Source organism: Malus domestica, chromosome 12, assembly GCF_042453785.1.
Source record: "Malus domestica chromosome 12, GDT2T_hap1".
NCBI lineage: Eukaryota > Viridiplantae > Streptophyta > Magnoliopsida > Rosales > Rosaceae > Malus > Malus domestica.
The window spans coordinates 11365787-11375599 of NC_091672.1; the positions used below are offsets into that span (position 1 = coordinate 11365787).

The 9813-nt window shown below is 37.2% G+C and overlaps 1 protein-coding gene across 1 annotated transcript; it reads right to left on the minus strand.

Moving 5' to 3' along the window:
* Positions 1-400: 400 nt before the first annotated feature.
* Positions 401-3301, minus strand: LOC103437726 (AUGMIN subunit 1). Its single transcript, XM_029090662.2, has 6 exons — positions 2954-3301; positions 2702-2834; positions 2390-2524; positions 2159-2282; positions 887-1024; positions 401-799 (listed from the first exon to the last, which is right to left on the minus strand). The coding sequence occupies exons 1-6, from the start codon at positions 3216-3218 to the stop codon at positions 692-694; spliced, it is 903 nt and encodes a 300-aa protein (XP_028946495.1). The 5' UTR covers positions 3219-3301; the 3' UTR covers positions 401-691.
* Positions 3302-9813: the final 6512 nt, after the last annotated feature.

Consider the following 9813-nt stretch of genomic DNA (forward strand, 5'->3'; position numbering starts at 1 on the left):
TAATTATAAAATTAAAAAAATACAAATATATAGTGGGTCACCTCACTAACTCAGGGAGAATCTTGAGCTAAATTTGCCTCAAAAATAAGTTAAGGGTCAAAACTCATATTTGGCCCAAAGGTTGGAACAAGTTGGAGTAGATTTAGAACCTAAAATTTGAGTTTTACTTCAAAGGTTTGAGTAGGTCTAAGAAAATTGCTTTAATCTTACAAAAAAATATAAAAAAAAGGCATTCACTCATTCCCAAGATGCTAAGTTTAATTTAACCCATCCTAATATGCTTATATTGAAAAATATTGTAAACAATATTTATTATATGACTGTTTACTTCTGGATCAATATGTAATATGGTATTAGTTAAAGACATTTTCTATGTAAATATGAAAAAATACAAAGAAACTCTATAAAAGACAATTTCCATCAAACTTAAATTGGAGTGTTAAACATATCAAAAATAAGAGAAGTGGAAATAATGAGACCACAACTTGTGCAACAATCATCGGATCGAAACAGAAGCATTGACTCTTTTGCACTTGAGGTCTCGTATTCGAAATCCCCTTCCTGTAGTTTAGATGAATTAGTGTAGATTATCCTATCGTTTGTCAAAGAAAACAAATAAACATTGACCCGTTTACCAGTTCAACAACTATATATATTTTTACAATCATACAACAATAAGTTTACTGGTGCATTACTCTGAAGTGGCTAGAGCTGAATGCAATACATCTTCGAGATACTTCTCCGCAGCAGCATATTGCCTTTTCTTGTCCTCAATTGCTAAAGCAGCCAAAGCTTTATCCTGCACACATACGCATCTCATCAACCTCCCAATCTTTCTAGGACCTGAAGAAACTGTGATACAAAATTAACCAAAGTAGAAAACTACCGGAGGCAAGTCTTGGTAGCTTCTCAAAGTATCAAGGACGGGCTTTGTCTTCTTCTCTAATTCCTTTCGATGCTCAGCCAATTCAACCAGCACCCCATGGCTAATCTCTGGTGTGTAGCCCACGCGATTAAGAGTATCCTGTCCAATAAGTTTATAGCACAACTCTTATCTGGAATAAATAAAGAAAATTGGGTTTTCAAAGCCCATATTTTATAAAAAGCAAAAAATTTGGATGAGAAAATGCATTCTTCTAGTGACTTCTTTCACCAAAAGCGTTTTCAATCATTTTAAAAGAACTTCCAAACAAGCCCTAATTTGTTACCTCAACTTCTTGCAACTTGAGCTTAACAATTTCCACAGTTCAAAATTTTCATAATTTTATAAGATACTGGAATACGTATCACAGTTTTATGCACCATTAAATATATATCTTCTTTTTCCAAATCCAAATTACTTTGACCTCATAGGAGGCAATTCTGCATTTGTATAGTATCTCTTCCTCCACTACCACCACCCAAAAAACTCATGGATGCATGAATATTATATATATAGGCACCATTTCACTGAAATGGTGCCAAAATTTATAGCTTCAGTTTGGATGTATAACAAGATATTCTCCAGATAATGCAATTTGTTCTATACTCTTACATACTGACGCTCAAGAAATATCCACCCAGATGAACTGGAACATGCAGATAATGCAATTTGTTATATGAGTGTCTTAAACAGAGATTCCTTATCCTCACCTTCGTACAACAAACTCCTACTATTCACACACCAAAACGCAAATGGTAACAGTACCATCTACGCAGTCTGTTCCACAGACTTACCCATTTCATGTTATCTCGCCGTAAAAAAAATTGATTTGAGTGCCATAAGAGTCATATATTCCTTCCAAATAAAGTAAATTACAATATTTAGAACCAACATAACACCACCACAGGTCCACAGAGAAAGAGAGAGAGAGAACTAGTGGGCATAACAGCATTTAGCTCTCCATTCATTCAATCAAGTTAACACGATGATGTCGTTACTAAATTGAGCCCTAAAAACTTAGTTCCAATGGCATCATCTGCATGAGAAAAAGCTATCACCGGTCCCTTGACTTCTTTAAATAATGCTTTCTCACTAATTTCATCTACCAGTTATGAGAGTGTTTTGCATCAAAATACATTTTAGGACTCATTCATTCTCTCTGAATTCATTTGCTACCAGTCATTAACCAAACTTTGACACCGACAAACAAAAAATGCAGGAACCAAAAATAAATACCTTGAAACGGACAGTCTCTTGATTGTATTGTTTCTCCTTGCCAAGCATCAGCGCCAAGTTGTTCTTCCAATGCTCAACATGCTCCTCACATTGGCCTGCATCATCTTCTAGTTGGGCAAGTGTTCTACCAAAGTTTGAAAACTTAAGACATTCAGAAAAATCCATATCACACATATTAAAATCCATACTCTTAACTTTACAGTTCTTGGAACATATCCAACAAGATCATACCTTTTCAAATAAGTTAACCTGGCTATCGCCTTTCGAGTATAATCAAGAAGAACATTAGACTCTTTTTGCGCTTTAGCCCTCTTCTCCTCCACACCCGTCTTCCTCAACGATATATCCCCCATCGCCACAAGAAAACTGAAACCCAAATCTCTTATGTCAGTTCAGCATTCAAACAACAATGTACAACCCACATTTCATATGTCATTTAAGAACTCAAACAACAACGTAAAACCATCATTTCTTATCATTATTTAAGCACAATGAGTCAGTATTTGAAGCACAATGTAAAACCCGGGATTCGAAAATACACACCTGCTGAGCTCAGTGTCTCTTATATTCAACAAATTGGCTACATTCGCTAGAACCTGAGCTGAAGACATCACGTTCGAACCCAAACCCTCCTGTGCCAAACCCACACTCTCCAATATCTCTCTGATCCTCGCAGCTAACACCCACACAAACACAAAAATTCAAATTTTGAAGAGAAAAACACATACAGATATACAAATTCAACAACATATATATATATATATATATGTACGAAGAAATTGGAACAACAGATACCTTGGGCTTGGTATTCGGAGGCTTTGAGGCGGAAATCGGAAGCGAGGATCTTGGAAGCTTGAGTTTGGGCTTGGGAGAGAGTGGCAAGGTTGTGTAAATACGCCACCGAACGAGGGGTATATTCGAAATCGGGCACTTCTTTTCCGGCTTGGGAGAACTCTTGAGTGAGCCATTGCTTTACGTCGCCGATTCGAGATGCGTCTGAACCGCCACCGCCGGCGCTGCTGCTCTTCGACGTCGTTTCGATTAGAGAGGGGTCGGCCATTGTGCGTAGGGATTGCTGAGTCGACTCAGTTCACCGTTGGCTCGTTAGTTGGGGAATTATTTGATCTGAATTAAATTGAAACTTTTACGTGTTTGCTTTTTAATTTTTAAATCCCAAAGTTGCTCTCTCTCTCTCTTTTTTCTTTTTTTTCTTTTTTTTTTTTTTTTGCAAGAGTATTTCACACTACTCGAATCTATTTTATCGGGAATGAGATTAAAAGCTCGTTTATATGTGTTTTTAAAATAACTACATATTTTTGTTGAATTATTTTTGTGACCAATTCTTAGTAAAAATGCAAGTGAAACCTGAAAAAGTACTTAAACTGCTTCCTACCATAAACACATTGCAAGAAGCACATCAAGTGCTTATGGAACCCAAAAACATTTTCTCTTAAAACGTTTTTAGCATTTTAAAAACACTTCAAAACAAACCCTAAGTTTCTTTTCTTTTATAACTCGTTTGCTCATTCATAATCAAAATGAATAGAATTAAATTGAAAATAAATTGCGTTAAAGAGGAGTTTGAATGGCCTGGAGTCATAATCAGATTCTTGTAATGAATCTAGCAAACTAGCTCTTAACCAAGGTATTAAATATCGGAAATATCGGTAGTCCAGAAACACGGAAATATCGATGGAAATATCGGGATATTATCAATATCGATAAAAATAATATGGAAACCACAGAAATTGTAAGAAAAACTTGGAAATTTTTTATTGAAACTTTGCAGCATGTTTATTTAGTCAATTATCTATTAGTTTATCACAAAAAATTGGAAGGAAATGCATTGCATGATGGATTTAACTGATTTAAGTTGATTATATAGCGAGCTGGCAAACATTGTGAGCGTAGAAAATATGTAGTAATTAATGAAAGAAGTTTAAACACACCATAATCATTTATATATAATGAATTAGTACAATATTGGGAGGTTTTATTTAGGATATTAAAAAAAAAAGGAAGTGAATAAAATGATGAAGAATAATGTGCCGAATTTGACACTTTAAATTTCTTACGCATAAGCATGCGTCTAGGCGTTGAAGTTCCAAATTATAGTATATCAATTAACGATTGAAAATCAATACGTTGAATAAGACTAAACTTTAATTTGGATGCCGATTATGTTTTTTCAAGTTTATATAAAGTAAAAGAATTGAATTTTGGAAGCCAGGAGTGTGTCAATTGTTTTATAATTCGTCCGAATACATATATCAGGTTGCTACTCAACGTAATTTGAAAGTATATCTAGTGCAAGGACTTGTCTTTTTTTGTTGATAAGCAAAGGGTTTGTAGCTTTTTTTGCTAAGCAGTAGAACATATTATATTTGTTTAATCTTTAGCATTTGATGGTTGTCCACAAATATAGGATAGAAGGCCCCAAATTAGATTTGGCTCTTACCTAGTTGGAGTCACAAGTTCACATGTACCAGCCCTTGCGGCAAAACGTTTTGGTTTCTGTTATTGCTAGAGTCCCACATCGCCCATGCGAGGGCAGTGAGCAAGCAAGAAGGCCTATAAAAGCCACATTCCCAAGCTGAGAAAAGCATGTCTTGCTCGACCTTTGGGCTATGATCAAGTGTAGTATGTGTTGAGACTTCTCAGCATTTTTAAGTATTTTTGGGTTTATCTCGCGATATTATCGATAATATCGGGATATATTGCCCAAATAATGCATTAAAATGCTGATAATATCGACAAAAATGTCAATATATTGACGATAATGAAGTGGATGAGTATGAAAATATCGTCCTCCAAAAAAAACGATATTATCGGCGAAATATCGCCGATAATATCGATATTTAAAACCTTGCTCTTAACCAACTTCAGCGTCAAATTGTCAAGTATCACCTTCTTTGGAGTTAATTGTCATTTCCCAATTTATTAAGGCACTCCTACCTTTTTTTTTACAAAACATGGGTGAGTAACTTTAATTAATCTCTCTATATATAAAACAAAAAAGTGAATCATTCATAATCTCCAAAATACACCTTCATAATTAGAATTCTAAAATTTACTTAAAAAATCCAAACTAAATAAAAAAAGTTACTAGTAAAAAATAAGATGTAAAAGAGCAAGTTATCACATGCATGATCATGTGGTAAAATATTAGGACATCAATAAATGTATGTGGTGGTGGTAATAATGAATTTGTATCTCAAGTAGTTGAAAGTTGGTGAGGGTTCCTTCAATAGATTGAGATTAATTGTATGATATAGAAAAATTGTCATTTTATGACAATTCAATTTTCAAATAAGGGATTTTAAACTGATAATTTGAGTTCTCAAGACGCATTTAAAATACACCAAAAGCTGTCATGCAGGCCAAATATGGCCGACAAGTATTTATCAAATATTGCCAAATATTAGCCCTTAATTTCAAAAATGTCCTTTTTTATAAAAACTTTCAAATTGTTGTGGCCTATATTTATTTGACAGAGGAGAGGGGGCCGGCGGCACACAGAAAATATAAAGAGAGAGAGAAAGAGAGAGAGAGAGAGAGAGAGAGAGAGAGAGAGAGAGAGAGAGAGAGAGAGATGTGTTTGAAGGATTGTGTAGAGGATGTGTTATTCCCTTATGCAGTGCCTTTATTTATAGTAATAAAGGAAGGAAGAAATCTTTCTCCTCCAAGGAATACAAGTCGTAATAGGGAAGAATAACTAGAATCAAATCTAATCTAGGATTTACACAATCACACTTAAATAAGTAGTTTCTACACTCCCCCTTAAGTGTGTAAATACTCAAGTAGACTCTAGATCATGTAGAGTTGAGGAAGTTGACTCGTCGGCACTGATTTTGGGAACACACTAGTCTCAAATAAGGTAGGAACTTGTATATGGAACCAAGTCTCACAAAAAACCCTATGGTTATGGTAAAAACCCGAGTAGGGACAAAATCCATAGCCTAAGGAAAAATGCGTGAGTAATGTAAAGTCAAATGAAACGTCTAGGGGACATCATCAGGATATGATCAACCCAAGATGGGTGCCTCGTCAACACCTCGTTAGGTAGCAAAAATCCAGTGAGAAAATGCTCATAATTGTAGAGAAAAAGAGTATATTAAGATCAAACAAGTATTCTTCAGGATACTTCCCCTAAGTTTGACATAATTCCAAAGAGAACTAACAATGTTACAACTCATAAAGTTTACGCATACCAATTCCTTGAATAAGCTTCTAAAACGTCGTCTTCAGTAATGATTTAGTGAAAAGGTCGATCAGATTGTCTTGTGAACGAATTTGCGTGACTTCAATCATCTGATGCTTTTGTTTTTTATGTGAGAAGAAGAACTTCGGCGCAATATGTTTGGTGTTGTCTCCTTTGATGTAACCTTTCTTGAGCTGTTCAATGCATGTTGCATTATCTTCATAGATCGTCGTCGGGACATCAACGATGGGGTAAAGAGCGCAGGAGCTTTGAATATGGCCCACAACTGCTCTCAACCAAAAGCATTCCCGAGTTGCTTCATGTAAGGCGAGAATTTCATAATGGTTAGACGAAGTGGCAACTAAGGTCTGTTTAGTTGACCTCTAAGAGATTGCAGTGCCTCCAACAGTAAAGACATAACTCATTTGAGAGCGCGCCTTGTAAGGATCAGATAAGTATCCAGCGTTGGCATAACCAACAAGGTGAGAATTGACTCAAGATAAGGGTGTGCGCCATCACTCGAGGATCTATAAGGATAGAACAAGCTCAGATCCGTGGTATCCTTAAGGTAGCAAAAAATATCTTTAACACCTGTCCAATGTCTGTGTGTTAGTGCATTAATGTATCTTGCCAAAAGATTAACAGCGAATGAGATGTCGAGTCTAATGCATTGAGCTAAGTACAATAAAGCGCATATCACACTTACATATGGAACTTCAAGCTCCAAAATCTCTTCATCATCCCCCTTAGGACGGAAGGGATCTCGTTTTGCATCAAGCGATCGAACAACTATAGGAGTACTCGAAGGCTTCACTTTATCCTCATTAAAGCGGCGTAACACCTTCTGGGTATAGTTCAATTGATGTACTAAGATTCCATCTGAACGGTGCTCTATCTCGAGACCGAGACAGTATCGAGTCTTTCCTAGATCTTTCATCTAAAATTCCAACTTCAAGTGCGCGGTAGTTCTCTCAAGCTCTTCAGGAGTTTCAATGAGGTTCATGTCATCGACATAAACTGCAACAATTGCAAAACCGGAATGTGACTTCTTAATGAACACACAAAGGCATAATTCATTGTTCACATATCCCTGACTAGTCAAATACTCACTCAGACAGTTATACCACATTCTTCTTGATTGCTTCAAATCGTAGAGTAAACGCCTTAGCCAAATTGAGAACGTGTTCCAGGGTTTGGAAATATTTGATCCTGTCAATGTAAGTATTTCGAGAACTTTCATATAAATTTCTGTATCAAGATCCCCATAGAGATATGCATTTACTACGTCCATCAGCTGCATACTCAGTTTTTCGGAAACTACCAAACTGATAAGGTAGGATAATCACATCCATAACGAGTGAATAAGTTTCGTTATAGTCAATCTCGGGGCGTTATGAGAAGCCTTACGCAACAAGCCAAGCTTTGTAATGCACAATTTTGTTCTTCTCATTACGCTTCAAAACGAAAACCCACTTGTAGCCAATGAGCTTCACATGTGGAGGAGTAAGAGCTACAAGTCTAACACCTTACATTTCGTAAGTGAATCGAGTTCTACTTGGATTGCTTGTTTCCAGTTTGACCAATCAGTTCTACGTTGACATTCATCAATGAAACGGGGTTCAATGTCATCGCTCAACATGATCGTTGTAGCTACTGCATATGCTAATGCATCATCGATGATCATCTCATTTCTACACCAAACATCATCCAAGCTAGCATAATGGATCGAAATCTCTTGATTCTCAGGAAGTGGATTTGTCTTTTCAAGGACGCTTTCGTAATCTAGAATTTCTTCATGAGTTGGATAGAATGAATAGGTGATAGTTGGATTCACAAAAGGCTCAGGATGAGCCTGTGTCGTGGGTTTCCTCTTCTAGGGGTGTGAATCCTTTGTACCAAGTGGTCTTCCATGCTTTTATATAGAGGCAGATGATTGGCTAGCCGCTAATGTACGTAGATTGGCCAGAGTGGCGCCCCGAGCCTCCAGGAGGGAAGTCTGTCGTACATTTGGTACATCCATTTTTGCAAGCACATTCGCCACTAGAATATGTCATCTTGTCACTCGCGCTAGATCGGTAAAGCGTCTGGCATGCTCTGAGTTACGCTCTAAAGATATAATAAACGTTGCACTTCAGCTTCAAACTGAGCGGTGCGGGGATCTAAATGAGACAAAGTGGGAGTTGTCCATAATAATTCACATTGTCCATCAGGAACGTTGACATTCTTATCTCCCCCCAACGACAGAAAAATTGTCTAATAAAAGTGACAATCCGTGAAACGAACGGTAAACAGACCGCCTGTCGAAGGTTCTAAGTAACAAATGATCGAAGGAGAATCATATCCGACATGGATTTCCATCATTCATTGAGGCCCCATTTTTGTACGTAAAGGCGGTGAAATCGGCACATAGATCGCACAATCAAAAACGCGCAGATGCGATATGTAAGGTTCGTATCCTATAACCAAATGAATGACGCTATATGGTTGGATCGCAATAGGCCTCAGGCAGACCAACATGGTTGCATGCAATATTGCACAGCCCCAAGCAGCAATTGAGAGCTTAGTACGTGAGACCAACGATTGAGTAATCATTTGTAAGCGCTTAATGAATGCCTCTACCAAACCGTTCTGGGTGTGAACATAGGGTAATGGATGTTCAACTTCAACACCAACCGACATGCAATAGTCATCAAAAGTTTTAGATGTGAATTCTCCAGCATTATCCAATCGAATAAATTTAATCGAATAATCAGGGATGTGAGCCCTGAGCTTGATAACCTAAGCCAACAGTTTGGAGAATGCAGCGTTCCTTGTGGACAACAAGCACACGTGTGACCAATGTGTGGAGGCGTCAACCAAAACCATAAAATATCTAAATGGTCCACATGGAGGGTGAATCGGTCCACAAATGTCCCCCTAAATCCTTTGTAGAAAAATAGGAGGATTTGAACGAATCTTGTCATAAGAAGGTTTAATAATAACTTTTCTAGTGAGCAAGTTTGACATGCAATTCCTTGAATCGAACCTAAACTTCGGGTTAGTGGATGCATGTGTAATGATTTGAGGGTACGGCGCATCGCTGTTCGTCTAGGGTGTCCCAAATGATCATGTCAAAGTGTAATTTCGTGCGCAGTCCCAAAGGTAGGGCCCACATAGTGGCTTTCTATAGGGCATATGGTCGTAGTATACAAACCACTTGAGATACGCTCCATCTTCTCTAAAATACACGTCTAGCCATATTCGTAGGAAGTGATGCACATAAATTCAACTTTATTTTCTACATAGGTTTCAGCGTGGTAATTATTATCTCTAATGTCCTTGAAACTCAACAACGTTCTTCCGGAACGTAGAGAATAGAGTGCCTCATCAATGGTCAAAATTGTACCATTGGACAACATTATACATGCCTTATCATATCCTTCGATCAGGTTAGATGGTCCTGATAGGGTTGTCA